Here is a 17,500-nt window from a genome sequence, read left to right as displayed (position 1 = left end):
TTGATTCACAAAATAACGCACGTGATACACGGCAGGACGTTCCCCCAAGACCTCCAAGACCTGGGCTACAGCACGCACATGGTGGGCAAGTGGCACCTGGGTTTCTGCAGACCGGAAATGACGCCCACCTACCGAGGCTTCGACACCTTCTACGGCATGTACAATGGAGAGGGAGACTACTACACCCACATTTCCAAGTGGAACGGCTACGACCTTCAGAACAACACAGGCCAGGGACCCACAAGGAGTTTCTCTGCGGACTGGTCAGCAAAAGGGACCTACTCCACCGAACTCTTCACTGACCGGGCGGTGGACATCATAGAGAAACACGACGAGTCCAAACCTCTGTTCCTCTTCCTCTCCTACCAAGCGGTGCACGGGCCTCTCCAGGTCCCTGAGCGTTACGTCACCGAGTACTGCGCTGACGTCACCAATGACGGCAACCGGAAGGTGCACTGCGCCATGACGGCGGCCATGGACCAGGGGATCGGGAAGGTGATGAAAGCGCTGGAGGACCGAGGGTTCGATGGCAACCTCATCACTCTGTTCACCTCCGACAACGGGGGTCCTGTCAAGCTAGGTGAGGCTTTGAGGCTCTTTTTTCTGTCTGTCTGTCTGTCTGCCTGCCTGCCTTCATGTCTGTCTGTCTGTGTCTGTTCATCTCCCTGCTCTGTCTACCTGTTGCTATTCTGTCAATGAACTAAATTTTACGTAGTTTGTTGTACTTGTTGTTGCTGTTTTTATTCCCATGGACGTCTCTGAGTGTTCTTGATTTTGTATTGTATTGCGTTGTATTGTATTGTGTTCCCAGGTACATCTGAATGTTCTTGATTTTGTATTGCATTGCATTGCATTGCATTGTATTGCGTTGTATTGTATTGTATTGTGTTCCCAGGTACGTCTGAGTGTTCTTGATTTTGTATTGTATTGCGTAGTATTGTATTGTGTTGTATTGTATTGTGTTGTATTGTACTGTATTGTATTGTATTGTATTGTGTTGTATTGTATTGTGTTGTATTGTACTGTATTGTATTGTATTGTATTGTGTTCTCAGGTGCATTTGAGTGTTCTTGATTTTTTGTATTGTATTGCGTTGTATTGCGTTGTATTGTATTGCGTTGTATTGTATTGTATTGCGTTGTATTGTATTGCGTTGTATTGCGTTGTATTGTATTGCGTTGTATTGTATTGAATTGTGTTGTATAGCGTTGTATTGTATTGCGTTGTATTGTATTGGGTTGTATTGCGTTGTATTGTATTGAATTGTGTTGTATTGCGTTGTATTGTATTGCGTTGTATTGTATTGAATTGTGTTGTATTGCGTTGTATTGCGTTGTATTGTATTGAATTGTGTTGTATTGCGTTGTATTGTATTGCGTTGTATTGTATTGCGTTGTATTGTATTGAATTGTGTTGTATTGCGTTGTATTGTATTGCATTGTATTGTATTGAATTGTGTTGTATTGCGTTGTATTGTATTGCGTTGTATTGTATTGAATTGTGTTGTATTGCGTTGTATTGTATTGTATTGTGTTCTATTGCATTGCGTTGTATTGTACTGTATTGTGTTGCATTGCGTTGTAGTGTATTGTATTGCGTTGTATTGTGTTTGTTGTGTTTGCTATGTTGTAATTTTTTCTTTTCTCTCTGACATGTCTGATTTTTTTTCTCCCTCAATCACCCTGCGTCCTCTGTCCCTAGCTGTTTGTCTTTTAACTCTGTCAGAGATTTTATTTTATGCATTCTTCTTTTTGGAGGACTCCCCACCCCCACACCTTCAGTCCATTTCCGATGTTCGCGGGTAAGTGATGTCTTTGTATATCCACATACAAGGACTGTGATATGTGCTTTATTACCACAACAACTATTACTGCTACTACTACTACTCAACTTGTAATCTACATATGAGAAGTTGTATATTATATCAAGCCACTGTTTCAACTACCATTGACAGATTGAAGGTTGTGTGATTTTGTACGCAACATTCTCTTTCCTAATTTGTTTTTTTCTGTTTTGCTTCAGTGTTTCCATAACCAGACTGATCTTTAGCTGACTGAAGTGTCTGTATTTATGATAATATAGTCTTCTTTGCTGATACTTTTAAGCTGGCTTTTACGTGTTTACGTCTGCATCAGTTCTGCCCTCTGGTCATTCCAGTCTTCCGACACTGGGTGGACTGATCGTGTTGTAGAGGTGCTAGGTGATTTGAGTTTTCTTTCCATTGTTATGTTTCTTTCAGATCTTTAGCTGGTATGGTAACTATTTGTAGTCTACAGCTTTCCCCCATCTGTCACTTCCCATGTTCTAGATGAATGCCTTTTGGTTTCTTCAAGACCTCGTGCATATTTTCTTTTTCTGGCCCTCTGAAATAAGCATCAACCTGTTGTTCTTCAATGTATCTTGCCTGCATTGAAGGAAGGTCAAGTTTGTATCACACGATCTCAGTAGGGGTGTCTTTCTTTCTTTCTTTCCCGGATAAGTGTCAAAAGAGACAAGAGAAAATAAATTAAAAAAAAAAAATAAACGCCAGATTTTCATTCACCATGCCTTATGGGGGTTGGCAAGTTTACCATTTAGACTGTAGTAAAAAACAAAACAAAACTTTTATGGCATTGAAGTGTTTTAGAGAATGGAGATATATGAATAAAAACGACTGTATTACGGACAGCTGACATACACATCATGGCCATACTTACCACAGGTTCAAGCAACTGGCCCCTGCGAGGATCCAAGATCACCCTGTGGGAAGGAGGAACCAGAGCCGTGACCATTCTGCACAGCAAAAAGTACCTTCGTAAAGCCCCCTATACCTGGAAAGGCTTGATGCACGCTGTGGACTGGTGAGGCCTGTGTGTGTGTGTGTGGGGGGGGGGGGGGGTTGGTTTTGTGTGTGTGTGTGTTTGTGTATGTGTGGAGTGTGTGTGTGTGTGTGTGTGTGTGTGTGTGTGTGTGTGTGTGTGTGTGTGTGTAGGCGTTCTATCGCACGCAAAAGTACATTGTGATATGCATGCGTCAGGTTCACGTGAAATAAAATAAACAAACCAATTGAATACAAGTTGGTCAATTCATAATAAAAGAATATAAAGAAAGAGGGAAATATATAAAAGAAGGCAAGTTGTTGATGGTAATGATGCTGGGATCGAAGATGAACACATGAAGGATGCATCTGTTTAGTTCTCTTCGAACGCAAGCACGCTGATGGCAAGTAGCTAACAACAACAACAACAATTGTTTAAGTTTCAGTTTCTTAAGGAGGCGTCACTACGCTCGGACAAACCTAAGCATCAGCTAGGCAGGTGCCTGACAACAGCATAACCCAACGCGCTAGTCAGGCCTTGAATGCATGCACATATATTTGTGTACACATCCCAGTAGGCTTTAAATTTGTCAGAGGACAGTACTCTTGTTTTCACGGGTTCTTTTTCAGTGCGCGCTGCACACTGGACCGTGGTCTGTCATCTTATCTGAATCACCAGCTGCAAAGTTGTTTATTTTTTGTTTTTTTCCTCCAGTCAAACGTATTGAGAAAGGGTGGGAGTGGGAACTGGATCCAGACCATTCAAGGAGACTAGATTGATTGATGAACATCTTTACCATCCTGCGACCTTTCGTCCATCCTCTTCCACAACATGACTGATAGTCATGTCCGACTGATGATGGAGTCTCCCGTCGGACCGACGGATGAGTAGGCAGGCAGGCTTATCTGTTGGTGTGTGTCCTCATATGGGAGAAGAGGCCGATTCTGGATGCGCAGCACTTCCCACAGGTGTTGCAAGGGAAAAGGTCTCCAGAAGTTGAGCCTTGCTTCCTTCGCTCATGCTTCTCCTTAATGGCCAGCGTTCTCTTGTTTTCAAACGTCTTTATGACACTAGAGCACAGCATCCTCCAGCGAGAGCGGTCAAAGGCATCAGTTTCCCAGGAAGCAATGTCTGTCACAGGCTTTGAGGTTTGTCTTCAGGGTGTCTATACTGTGTCCGACTATGACCATCAGAACAGCAGAGGAGGCATTTTGGGGGGCTAAAATTTGATCATAGTGGAGAGTCTTGCCCAAGTTACACCCCCAATCTCTTGGCCAAGAAGACTTTAGGTTAGTCAGCAATGGCATGGTTCCCAAAAGACCAGCTCGTCCCCAAGGCTGCATCACTATGAGCCAGTGCAATCTAAAATAATAATAATAATGATAACGGATACTTATATAGCACACTATCCAGAAATCTGCTCTAGGTGCTTTACAAAAACGCTTTTGTTAACATAAAACATCATATCTATGTTACATACACACCAAAATGTGACTACACACACACACACACACACACACACACACACACACACACACACACACACACGCTGCATACATACATTTTAGCATACATGTGTATCTAACAGCTACCCTAACACATACGCACACATAGGCAGGCACAAACGTACATAAACACACGCACACACACACACAATACACATTCATATACATGCATGTAGTTATGTACATATACATATGTATACACACATAGTCAAGCACAGCTAACGCAAAGGAAGTGGACCTGCCACAATTGAACTTACTGCTGAGGGAAAAGGTGAGTTTAGAGACGAGATTTAAAAGATGCGAGGGAATCAGGATGACGGAGGTTATCAGGGAGCTTGTTCCACGTCCAATCTTGCCTCCTAATTTTCAGTCACAGTCCTCCACAAAAGACTAGGCTGTAAGTGAATTCCCATTGCAGTGGAGAAGCCATTGATCATACAGCTCTCACTTTGCTGTTGGCCTGACTGTTTACTTATGTCAATCAGTGATATAAACAGAGTGTTGGGCCTAATCCAACAACATCAACTCGAATATCTAGAAGTGGAGTGATGGCCTAGAGGTAACGCGTCCGCCTAGGAAGCGAGAGAATCTGAGCGCGCTGGTTCGAATCACGTCAGCCGCCGATATTTTCTCCCCCTCCACTAAACCTTGAGTGGTGGTCTAGACGCTAGTCATTCGGATGAGACGATACCGAGGTCCCGAGTGCAGCACGCACGTAGCGCACGTGAAAGAACCCACGGCCAAAAAAGGTTGTTCCTGGCAAAATTCTTTAGAAAAATCCACTTCGATAGGAAAAAAACAAATAAAACTGCACAAAGGGGAAAAAAAAGAAGGGGGGTGGCTCTGTAGTGTAGCGACGCGCTCTCCCTGGGGAGAGCAGCCCGAATTTCACACAGAGAAATCTGTTGTGATAAAAAGAAATAAAAATATAAATACAAATCTCAATCCACCCGCAGGTACCCAACCCTGCTGCGAGCGGCCGGGAAGAAGGTGGACGGAAAGAGGATGGACGGTATCGACAACTGGCGACGGATCGTGCGGAGGAAGGTGAGCAAGAGGAAGGAGTTTGTCTACAACATCGACGACGTGAAGAACAACGCCGCTCTTCGTTACAAGCGTTACAAGCTGGTCCTCAACAAGCCGGGCAGTCCTGGTGAGTCATGATGATAGGTCTTGTGTGCTGTGTTGAGTTGTGTCGTGTTGCGTTGTGCTGTGCTGTGCTGTGCTGAGTTGCGCTGAGATGTGTTTCGTTGTGCCGTGCCGTGCTGTGCTGTGTCATGTCTAGCTGTGCCATGCTATGCTGTGTCGTGTCGTGCTGTGCTGTGTCGTGTCGTGCTGTGCTGTGTCGTGTCATGTTGTGCTGTTCTGTACTGTATTGCGACGTGCCGTGCCGTGCCGTGCCGTGCCGTGCCGTGCCGTGCTGTGCTGTGCTGTGCTCTGCCGTGTCGTGTCGTGTCGTGTCGTGTCATGTCGCTGAGTGATGTGCTGTACTGTGCCGTGCTGTGCTGTGTCATGTCGTGCCGTGTCGTGTCATGCTGTGCTGTGATGTGCTGTGCTTTGTCATGTCGTGCTGTGATGTGCTGTGTCATTTCGTGCTGTGCTCTGCCATGCCATGCCATGCCGTGCCGTGCTGTGCCGTGCCGTGCCGTGCCGGGCCGTGCCGTGCTGTGTCGTGTCGTGTCGTGTCGTGTCGTGTCTTGTTGAGTTGAGGGAGGAGGAGGGGGCGAGGGGGTAGAGAGCGCCGCCATAGTGCAGCGCCACATTACAGCACAACACCAGCACGGCAAGGCATAGAACGGCACAGCACAAATAAAGCACAGCACAGCACTGCAAGGCACACTAAAACACAACACAACACAGCACGGTTCAGCACAGCACAGCACAACACAGCACAGCACAGCACAGCACAGCACAGCACAGCACTGCAAGGCACACTAAAAGACAACACAACACAGCACGGCATGGTTCAGCACAGCACAACACAGCACAGCACAGCACAAGTACAACACAGCACAGCACAGCACAAGCACAGCACAGCACAGCACTGCACTGCAAGGCACACTTAAACACAACACAACACAGCACGGTGCAGTTCAGCACAGCACAGCACAACACAGCACAGCACGGCACAATGCAGCACTGCAAGGCACAACACAACACGGCATGGCACAAGTACAGCACAGCACAGTACAATCACAGTAGAACACAGCACAGCACAGCACGAGTAAGCACAGCACAGTACAATCACAGTAGAACACAGCACAGCACAGCACGAGTAAGCGCAGGACAGTACAATCACAGTAGAACACAGCACAGCACAGCACGGCACAATACAGCACAGCACATTACAGCACAACACAACACCATGCAGTTATCGGATATCACAGCATCTCCCTGTTACGTTTGCATTACTCTTTTTGTCACAACAGATAGTTTGCTGTGGAAGTCAGGCTGCTCTCCCCAGAGACAGCACGTTGCTATATGACAGCCCACCCACTTTTTTTTCTGCCTGCAGTTTTATTTGTTTTCCAATCGAAGTGGATTTTTCTACAGAATTTTGCCAGGAACAACCCTTTTGTTGCCGTGGGTTCTTTTACGTGTGCTGAATACATGCTGCACACGGGACCTCGGTTTATCGTCTCGTCCGAATGACTAGCGTCCAGAGCACCACTCAAGGTCTAGTGGAGGGGTTGCGGGAGGGGTGGGGGGGCGTGGGGGGGGGGGGGGGGGGGGGGGGGGGGGGGGGGGGGGGGGGGGGGGGGGGGGGGGAGAAAATACTGGCGATTGCCGGTGTGATTCGAACCAGTGCGCTCAGATTCTCTCGCTTCCTAGGCGGACGCGTTACAACCTCTAGGCCATCACTCCACAGCTACGCTCACCTGTACTGTGGGTATGTGTTGAAAACCTTTGTACTCAGTGACCTGACTACCCCATGTTGACAGATGGATGGTACAACCCCCCAGCTGGTGTGGACAACCACCACCCAGAAGTACGTCGTAGGAAATACCCCAAGTACATGCTGTTTGACCTGAAAAAGGTAAGAACATGCTGTTTGACCTGAAAAAGGTATCCGTATGATTGATTGTTTGATATGGATTCTTATATAGCGCCTATCCTCGATCGGAGACCAAGCTCTAAGCGCTTTACAAACATGGGATCATTTACATTTACACAACAGGCTGCCTACCTGGATAGAGCCGACTGACGACTGTCACTGGGCGCACATCATTCGTTTCCTGTGTCATTCAATCAGATTTCAGGCACGCACCCATACACACTCAGACAAACATGTAACTTATAACATTTTACGTGTATGACCGTTTTGTTTATTTACCCCGCCATGTAGGTAACCATACTCCGTTTTCAGGGGGGGTGAATGCTGGGTATGTTCTTGTTTCCATAACCCACCGAACGCTGACATGGATTACATTTGATCTTTTGCGTGCGTATACACGTGCGTATATCTCTCTCTCTGTCTCTCCCGCCAGGCTCTCTGTCGCTGTCATGCTCTAGAAGACAGTTTTCAGTTTTCAGTAGCTCAAGGAGGCGTCACTGCGTTCGGACAAATCCATATAGGGTACCTGTCCTGTCCGGGGTGACGGGGCTCTCTCTCAAAGGGGGCCCGTCGGCCTTCTCGGCAGGGGAAGCCGTTGGGTGCTGTACCAAACCCGGTGGCGCCCGTCCTGGCGAAGGTTCAAAGAGTCCCCCCTCCGGCCTCGTCCGAGGGGGCCGCCTCCCCTGGCTCTTTTCTCTAGAAGAGAACGGACTAGGAACTCCCCACCTGACCTAATTCCAACACGCAGACAACACACACACACACACACACACACACACACACACGCACACACAAGCACACACACACACACACGCACACGCGCGCACACACACACACACACACACATATATATATACAGAGAGAGAGAGAGGGTGTGTGTATAATATAATAAAAAGTTTTTTTTTTAAAGTCACATTTATTCAAAACATGACAATAACACGAAGTAACAAATACGCAGAAGGGTTCAGTTATGTGTCATTCATAACTATAACCCCCAGCAGCAATAAAGCAAATAATGAAACAGTGATGCACACACATACACACACATGCGTGCGCTCACACACACACACACACACACACACACACACACACACACACACCACTTCCAAACAAACGCACCACTTCCACACAAACACACACACACTACACACACACTACACACACACTACACACACACACACACCGAATGCATGTAGGACTGGTCCAGCAGCACTCCCTCCTCAGCCAGACGGTTAATGTTGGGGCTGTACATGTCAGGGTCACGGTACCCAACGTCCGCCCACCCCAGGTCGTCCACCATCACCACCACGATGTGGGGTGGTTCGCAGGTCACACATACACTCACCTATTACACTCCTTCCCACTCCTAACCCCCACACACCCACACACCCACCCACATCCCTAACCAGACTACTCACTCCCACTCCCCAGGACCCAGAAGAGACAACAGACATCAGCCACAAGGCAAAACACGGGAAACTGGTGGAGAAGATGAAGAAGAAGCTGCAGAAATACACGAGCAAAATGATACCCAGCACCACTGCCAAGAAAGTCCCAGCAGGTAAACCCAAGAAATTCGGCGGTGTCTGGACCTCCGGTTGGTGCTGAAGAATATTGTTGAAACTCAAAGCACTTGTTTATTCTGTTTGTAGTTCCGCCTTTCGGTAATTTGATGCCTGTTGTAAATGGCTGAGGAAAAAGTTTTGTTTTATTTGTAGTTTCTTTCGGTAATGTGATGCCTGTTGTAAATGGCTGAGGAAAAAGTTTTGTTTTATTTGTAGTTCCTTTCGGTAATGTGATGTCTGTTGTAAATGGCTGAGGAAAAAGTTTTGTTTTATTTGTAGTTCCTTTCGGTAATGTGATGTCTGTTGTTAGTAGCTGAGGATAAAGTTGTTTCTATTTGTAGTTCCTTTCGGTAATGTGATGTCTGTTGTTAATAGCTGAGGATAAAGTTGTTTCTTCTTTTTTGTAGTTACTCCTTTCGGTAATGTGATGTCTGTTGTTAATTAATGGCTGAGGAAAAAGTTTTTTTCTTCTACTTGTAGTTCCTTTCGGTAAAGTGATGTCTGTTGTTAATGGCTGAGGAAAAAGTTTTGTTTTATTTGTAGTTCCTTTCGGTAATGTGATGTCTGTTGTTAGTAGCTGAGGATAAAGTTGCTTCTTCTATTTATAGTTCCTTTCGGTAATGTGACGTCTGTTGTTAATGGCTGAGGATAAAGTTGTTTCTTTTATTTGTAGTTCCTTTCGGTAATGTGATGTCTGTTGTTAATAGCTGAGGATAGAGTTGTTTCTTCTATTTATAGTTCCTTTCGGTAATGTGATGTCTTTTGTTAATAGCTCAGGATAAAGTTTCTTCTGTTTGTAGTTCCTTTCGGTAATGTGATGTCTGTTGTTAATAGCTGAGGATAGAGTTGTTTCTTTTATTTGTAGTTCCTTTCGGTAATGTGATGTCTCTTGTTAATTAGTGGCTGAGGATAAAGTTTTTTCTTCTATTTGTAGTTCCTTTCGGTAAAGTGATGTCTGTTGTTATTAGCTGGGTATAAAGTTGTTTCTTGTTTGTAGTTCCTCCTTTCGGTAATGTGATGTCTGTTGATAATGGCTGAAGAGAAAGTTGTTTCTATTTGTAGTTCCTTTCGGTAATGTGACTTCTGTTGTTAATGGTTGAGGATAAAGTTGCTTCTAATTGTAGTTCCTTTCGGTAATGTGATGCCTACTGTTAATGGCTTAGGATAAAGTAATTTTCAATGTGTATTGTTTGCGCGAATGGGATTTTTGTTTTTGTTGTTGTTGTTGTTGTTGATTTTTTCTCTTCGTTCTTTTGACACCACTCTTACCATTTACATGATATGTGTAAAAGATGTATGTATGTAACGTATCAAAGCCCCTGAGGGGGCACAAGAAATGAACTATTTTGCCTTGGCTTGCTCAGAGTTCTCTCAAAGCTAAGCCCCGGATTTTTTTTTTTTTTTTTAAAATATATTTTCTTTTTAGTTCATGCGCAGGTCAGGAATTTTCTTTCTTTCTTTCTTCTTGTTCTTCTTGTTCTTCTTCTCCTTCTTCTCCTTCTATTTGTTCTTGCTTGTGCTTGTTCTTCTTGTTCTCGTTCTTGTTCTTATTTCTTCTTCTTCTTGTTCTCCTCCTCCACCTTGTTTTTGTAGCTGTTCTTCATATTTTCTTCAAGCAGATGCAGTGTAGCATGTATGGATTTGTCAGAACTCATTGACGCCTCCTTGAAATCGAAACTGTTCTTTTTTATTTTTTATTTATGCATTTATTTTTAATATGGATGTGAAAGCTCACCCGTATAATCTTTTTTTTCTTATTTATTTATTTATTTGATTTACTGCGCATGTACTTAAGACTTAAGATTATTCTGATTTGTTTTTTTGTTGTTGTGTGTGGTTGGGGTTTTGTTTTGTTTTGTTTGTTTTTAAAAAATCCCAATAAGGATTTAGAAGCCCCACACGTATGCCGTATTTATATGTATAAAAATATACTCCACATATAGCTAAAAGCCAAGATAATGTGTATTGAGATATATATATATATATATATATATATATATTATATTATTTTTTTTTTTACAATGTAGAATCCCGAAATCTATGCTGTATTTCTTCCTTGTACTTGTTCTCGTTGTTGTTGATTTTGTTGTTTGCAGTTATACATGCTTGGTGTGTATTCTTTATTAACTACGTCTTAAACTTGATAAAAATCACTGTGTCTGTGTTCTAGTGTCGTCAAAATACGATGATTTCAGTTGTCTTCTGAATATTCTCTTAACCACACACGAAACCCTCCTTTTTGAGAGCATACAGGTTATTGCAGGATGTTTGATTCAATATAACAAAAAGAAGAAATAAAATAAAGGAACAATACCAGTTCTTAATATTTTGAAAGAACAATAAATTTCTCTGCATCCCCTTGTCTTTCTTCTGTTAGTATTTTGTAGTGTGTGTGTGTGTGTGTGTGTGTGTGTGTGTGTGTGCATGTGTGTGTGCGTGCATGTGTGTGTGTGTGTGTGTGTGTGTGTGTGTGTGTGAGTGTGTGTGTGTGTGCTGTTTCAGTCTTTTGTTGTTTGATGGGTTTTTTCCCAATGGTTCGGTTGCTTCACACCTTCAGATGTATTGTTTCGAATAGTTGATACACAGTGAGTGAAATTAAAAAAAAAACCCTCCTGTCTTTGCATCTTATCTTCTGCTCATTTTTCAGGCTTTCTAATTTCATCACACACACACACACACACACACGCACGCACGCACGCACGCACGCACGCAAACACGCACGCACGCACACACTGTCTACACACACACGCACACACTGTCTACACACACACACACACACACACATTTCAATCCGACTTAGGGCTACCATGATCACCATAAATAACTCTTATTACTTTCTTTCTTCTTTTTGCTTCAAACGAATATACAAACAACAGCTGTGCTACAGAACGAGCGACATCCAAACGAAAATGGCCAAAACCTTTGTTGCACAAAAAATACACTATTAGACATTTGGAGGAAAGGCAGGTATTGTCCTGTGCTGACAGTAGAGGTGTGGGAAAAATAAATGTATCCATAAATAGGTGCAGCTTTATTAGTTTACTGTAAAAACAAACAAACAAACAACAACAACATCAACAACAACAACAACAACAACAAAACCAAACTATCGACTGGAGCCATTCTGATGGAAACTGACCTGAAAATGTCAATCACAAACGAGCACTTCAGTGGCACGGCGGACAGGTAGCTTGGTTACCGGTGTTAAGTTCCAAAATCGCACCCCCCCCCCCTCCACACCCTCCCTCCGGTAGGTCCCCCGGGAAACTAAAACGTATAAGAAGCAACAACAATTCATTCAGTGAAGCACAAATAGGGATTTTTAGCAGATGGAAACCACCATAAACATCTGCTCACGCTTTTTAAGCATACATAATCTATAGCTTCTAACAAGTAAAAACGGTAAAATCAGGCAAGTAGAAAGTTATAAGGGGAAGCAACACATTCGTGCGTCTGAACTGTGACGGCTGTTGACAGTTTCAGTTTCAGTTTCATTAGCTCAAGGGGGCGTCACTGCGTTCGGACAAATCCATATACGCTACACCACATCTACCAAGCAGATGCCTGACCAGCAGAGTAACCCAACGCGCTTTGTCAGGCCTTGAGAAAAAAGAAAAAAATAGAAAGAGAGAAAGAATAAAGGCGGAGAGCATTCAAGTCCCACGTAGGATTCCTGCTGTACAACAGTTCAGCTCAGTACAGTACAGTTTAGTTACTCAAGGAGGCGTCACTGCGTTTGGACAAATATCCATATGCGCTACGCCACATCTGCTAAGCAGATGCCTGACCAACAGCGTAAACCAAACGCGCTTAGTCAGGACTTGCGAGAAAAAAGAAAAGGAAAACAAACAAAAAACAAAACAAAACAAAACAAAACCCAAAACCAAGAAAAGAAGCAGTGCATTATGGATGCATCATTAAATTAGTGGATAAATAAATGCACAAATAGATAGATATATAGATAAATAAATAAATAAATGCGTAAGTAAATGAATAAACCCACGGATAATGATAATAAAAGATGAATAGATAGTAAAATAGAATAAAATGCGGGAAAAGAAAAAAAAAGATATACAAATAAAATACAATAATGATAAAAAAAACAAAAAACAAATAAGAAATTAAATGTAAATTGACATACATACACGCACGCACACACACGTCTTCTGTGCTGAGCACAGTCCAGTGTCGTGGTCTTCTTGTGGTGAGCACAGTGCAGTGTCGTGGTCTTCTTATGGTGAGCACGGTGCAGTGTCGTGGTCTTCTTGTGGTGAGCACAGTGCAGTGTCATAATCGTCTTGTGGTGTGTTGTGGTGTGGTGAGCACAGTGCAGTGTCGTGGTCCTATAGTGCTAAGCACAGTGCAGTTCGTGGTCTTCTTGAGGTGAGCAGAGTACAGTGTCGCAGTCGTCTTGTGGTGTGGTGAGCACAGTTCAGTGTCGTGGTCTTCTTGTGGTGAGCACAGTGCAGTGTCGTGGTCTTCTTGTGGTGTGGTGAGCGCAGATCAGTGCCGTGGTCTTCTTGTGGTGTGGTAAGTGCAGTGCAGTGTCGTGGTCTTCTTGTGGTGTGGTAAGTGCAGTGCAGTGTCGTGGTCTTCTTGTGGTGAGCACAGTCCAGTGTGTGGCCTTATTGTGGTGAGCAGAGTGTAGTGTCATGGTCTTCCGTGGTGAGCACAGTGCAGTGTCGTGGTATTCTTGTGGTGAGCAGAGTGCAGTGCCGTGGTCTTCATGTGATGTGGTGAGGACAGTCCAGTGAAGTGGTCTTCTTGTGATGTGGTGAACAGAGTGCAGTGTCGTGGTCTTCTTGTGGTGAGCACAGTGCAGCGTCGTGGTCTTCTTGTGGTGGTTAGAGTGCAGTGTCCTGGTCTTCTTGAGATGTGGTGAGTGCAGATCAGTGTCGTAGTCTTCTTGTGGTGTGGTAAGCGCAGTGCAGTGTCTTCTTGTGGTGAGCACAGAGCAGTGTCGTGGTCTTCTTGTGGTGAGCACAGTCCAGCGTCGTGGTCTTCTTGTGGTGACCAGAGTGCAGTGTCGTGATCTTCTTGTGGTGAGCGTAGAGCAGTGTCGTGGTCTTCTTGTGGTGAGCGCAGAGCAGTGCCGTGGACTTCTTGTGGTGAGCAGAATGCGGTGTCGTGGTCTTCTTGTGGTGACCAGAGTGCAGTGTCGTGGACTTCTTGTGGTGATTAGAGTGCAGTGTCGTGGTCTCCTTGTGGTGAGCACAGTGCAGTGTCGTGGTCTTCTTGTGGTGTCGTGGTCTTCTTGTGGTGTCGTGGTCTTCTTGTGGAGTGTACAGTGCAGTGTCGTGGTGCGCAAAGTCCAGTGTCGTGCTCTCTGTATCTCTGTTCACTCTGCAACACACGACAGTCCTGGAAGTGAGACGGCACGTTCACGTGGGTCATACTGTTGGATTCTTTTCAAGTTTCGCATCTCACGCACACGCACGCGCACGTGCACACAGGCACAGACACATGCACACACATTCAGACACATACACACACACTCTCACAAACATACACACGTACGTATGCACACACACACTCTCTCACACTCACGTACATACATACACACACACACGTTCACGGACACACACACACACACACACACACACACACACACATACACGCACACATATATCTACACACTCACACACATACACGTATTTACACACACACACACACACACACGCACGCACGCACGCACGCATGCACACGCACATAAGAAGGTATCGACCTACTCATAATTTCATAGGGAACGTCCACTCTCGCTGGTGGCTTGACAGTGGAAGCGATCTCCGAGTACACAGACCTCTTACCAACATCAGACATCTGAAGACTGTCGTAGGGTCCTGCGACAGCATCAGCACTACAGCCGTGCTTTACAATGAAGCAACAGGGACACAGAGAGAGAGAAAGAGAGAGAGAGAGAGAGAGAGAGAGAGAGAGAGAGATGCGGACAGAAAGAAAGAAAGGAGAAAGAAATAGAATGAATGAATGAATGAATAATTTTAAAAAAAAATTCTGAGGGTAATAGATTAAAGCATACAAGCTTTTTTTTTCATCCAGTCCTCGAAAACAAACAAATTAACAACAGCTAAAAGAAAAAAAAGGGGGAAAATGAACAAGAGAGAGAGAGAGAGAGAGAGAGAGAGAGAGAGAGAGAGAGAGAGTTGTGAGAGAAAGAGAAGGAAAGGAGAAAGAGAGAGTGAGAGTGTGTGAGAAAGAGAGGGAGAGAGATAGAAAGGGGGAGAAATAAGTTGAAAGAGAGAGAGAGAGAGAAAGGAAGAAAGAAAGAGAGTGAGAGTATGTAAAAGAGAGTAGGAGAGAGAAAGAGAGCGAGAAGGGCAGAAGGAAGTAGAAAGAGTGAGAAAGAGAGAGAGTGTGTGAGAAAGAGAGACAGAGAGAGAGAGAGAGGAGAGGGGCGGGGAGAAGAAAGAAGGAGAAAGAGGAAAAGAGAAACAGGTAGAGAGAGAGAGAGACATGGATACAGAGAGAGAGAGAGACAGACAGACAGACAGAGACAGAGACAGAGAGAGAGAGACAGACAGACAGAGACAGAGGCAGAGAAAGAGAAAGAGAGACAGTGTGCGTGTGGGAGGGGGCCATGGGGGGGAGCTGGGTGGAGGGGGGGGGGGGTGCTATGGTTATACTCATTGATATTTCTTGATTACCGAGTCCTACAGTCCCCAAGTGATGTAGGTGAGAGTGCAGACCTAAGGACACGACAGCAGGTGAACTGGAACTGGGCACTTTGACAGCACAGACGGTCAGTCGTGTCGTATCGTGTCGGGTCCGGAAACGTCGTGTTGTGTTAGTGTTGGTGTGGTGTGGTGGGCGTGGTGGGTGAGGTGTTGTGGGTGTCGTGGGTGTGGTGTCGTGTCGTGTGGTGGGTGTGGTGTGGTGTCGTGTCGTGTGGTGGGTGTGGTGTGGTGGGTGTGGTGTCGTGTCGTGTGGTGGGTGTCGTAGGTGTCGTGTCGTGCGGTGGGTGTCGTGGGTGTCGTGTAGTGTCGTGTCGTGTGGTGGGTGTCGTGTCGTGCGGTGGGTGTCGTGGGTGTCGTGTAGTGTCGTGTCGTGTGGTGGGTGTCGTGGGTGTCGTGTCGTGCGGTGGGTGTCGTGGGTGTCGTGTAGTGTCGTGTCGTGTGGTGGGTGTCGTGGGTGTCGTGTCGTGCGGTGGGTGTCGTGGGTGTCGTGTAGTGTCGTGTCGTGTGGTGGGTGTCGTGTTGTGTGGTGGGTGTCGTGGGTGTCGTGTCGTGTGGTGGGTGTCGTGTCGTGTGGTGGGTGTCGTGGGTGTCGTGTCGTGTGGTGGGTGTCGTGTCGTGTGGTGGGTGTCGTGGGTGTCGTGTCGTGTGGTGGGTGTCGTGGGTGTCGTGTCGTTGGTATCGTGTCGTGTCGTTGGTGTCGTGTTGTGTCGTGTCGTTGGTGTCGTATCGTGTCGTGTCATGTCGTATCGTGTCGTGTCGTGGGTGTCGTGTCGTGTCGTTGGTGTGCTGTCGTGTCGTGTCATGTCGTGGGTGTCGTGGGTATGCTGTCGTGTCGTTGGTGTGCTGTCGTGTCGTGTCGTGTGGTGGGTGTCGTGTGGTGTCGTGTCGTGTCCGTGTCCGTGTCCTGTTGTGCTGTGTTTTCCGGTGTTGTCCTGTCCTGTGTTGTCGTGTGGTGTGGTGTGGTGTGTTTTTTTGTGCTGTGTTATGTCGTGATGTGTTGTTCAGTGCTGTATGGTGTGTTGTGTTGTATCGTGCTGTGTGCTGTGCTGTGCTGTGCTGTGCTGTGCCGTGCCGTGCCTTGCTATGCTGTGCTGTGCCGTGCTGCGCCGTGCCTTGCCGTGTTGTGTTGTCTTTGCTGTTGTGGATTGACCAGAGTATTCATGACTACGGAAATCGCTGTTTCCTAAGCACAAGGGGAGGCATATTCCACATGCCCCTTTTTCATTCAATTTATTGTCTTTTAGATTTTTATTTCCGATTCTAATCATTTTTTGGCTTAAAAAGATCATGGTAAGACGTCTTTGCTGTCTGATTGTGGGATGTTTCGATATATATATATATATATATATATATATATTATAGATTCTTTGTAGGGTTGGAAAACGTGAACTCAGAAATCTGTTCTCATTAACAGATGCTTGTGAACAGGGTCAGTACATACCGAGATTTTCAATGACAAGGTAAATTGCTTTTATCATGGATTGCAAGTTATGGTTTCAAAATTCTATTGTACGTACCGAGCTAAGTTTTATAATGCCTCTGATACACTGTTTATTATCAAATATAACACGTCCTCCCATTCGTATATGTTTTGTAACTGGTTTATCATAGATTGATTTAATCGTGTGGTGTGTTTTTTTTTTTCGTGTGTGTGTGTGTGTGTGTGTGTGTGTGTGTGTGTGTGTGTGTGTGTGTGTGTGTGTGTGTGTGTGTGTGTGTGCGTGCGTGCGTGTGTGTGTGTGTGTGTGTGTGTGTGTGCGTGCGTGCGTGCATGCGTGCGCGCGCCTCTGTGTGTGTGTGTGTGTGTGTGTGTGTGTGTGTGTGTGTGTGTGTGTCGGTGTGTGTCGGTGTGTGTGTGTGTGTGTGTCGGTGTGTGTGTGTGTGT

At 45.4% G+C, this 17,500-nt stretch overlaps 2 protein-coding genes across 4 annotated transcripts in view; one reads left to right on the top strand and one right to left on the bottom strand.

The window, feature by feature from the left end:
* Positions 1 to 11,284, top strand: part of LOC143291630 (arylsulfatase J-like) — an 18,026-nt gene extending 6,742 nt beyond the window's left edge. Inside the window, exons 4-8 of the mRNA XM_076601595.1 lie at positions 36 to 580; positions 2,702 to 2,840; positions 5,260 to 5,456; positions 7,246 to 7,340; positions 8,790 to 11,284. Of these exons, the coding sequence (XP_076457710.1) occupies positions 36 to 580; positions 2,702 to 2,840; positions 5,260 to 5,456; positions 7,246 to 7,340; positions 8,790 to 8,966 (1,153 nt within the window). The 3' untranslated portion in view covers positions 8,967 to 11,284. The remainder of the gene's footprint in view (positions 1 to 35; positions 581 to 2,701; positions 2,841 to 5,259; positions 5,457 to 7,245; positions 7,341 to 8,789) is intronic.
* The window catches only part of LOC143291631 (uncharacterized), a 20,893-nt gene continuing 13,526 nt past the window's right edge, over positions 10,134 to 17,500 (bottom strand). For all 3 annotated transcript variants that reach the window (XM_076601596.1, XM_076601597.1, XM_076601598.1), the window contains 2 exons: positions 14,653 to 14,763; positions 10,134 to 14,266 (listed from right to left, as the gene is read on the bottom strand). In XM_076601596.1, the coding sequence (XP_076457711.1) occupies positions 14,262 to 14,266; positions 14,653 to 14,763 (116 nt within the window). In that variant the 3' untranslated portion in view covers positions 10,134 to 14,261. The remainder of the gene's footprint in view (positions 14,267 to 14,652; positions 14,764 to 17,500) is intronic.

This window comes from Babylonia areolata, chromosome 17, assembly GCF_041734735.1.
Source record: "Babylonia areolata isolate BAREFJ2019XMU chromosome 17, ASM4173473v1, whole genome shotgun sequence".
Taxonomy (NCBI): Eukaryota; Metazoa; Mollusca; class Gastropoda; order Neogastropoda; family Buccinidae; genus Babylonia; species Babylonia areolata.
Note: the sequence above shows the minus strand (reverse complement) of the source record. Positions and strands in the feature narration are given on the sequence as shown.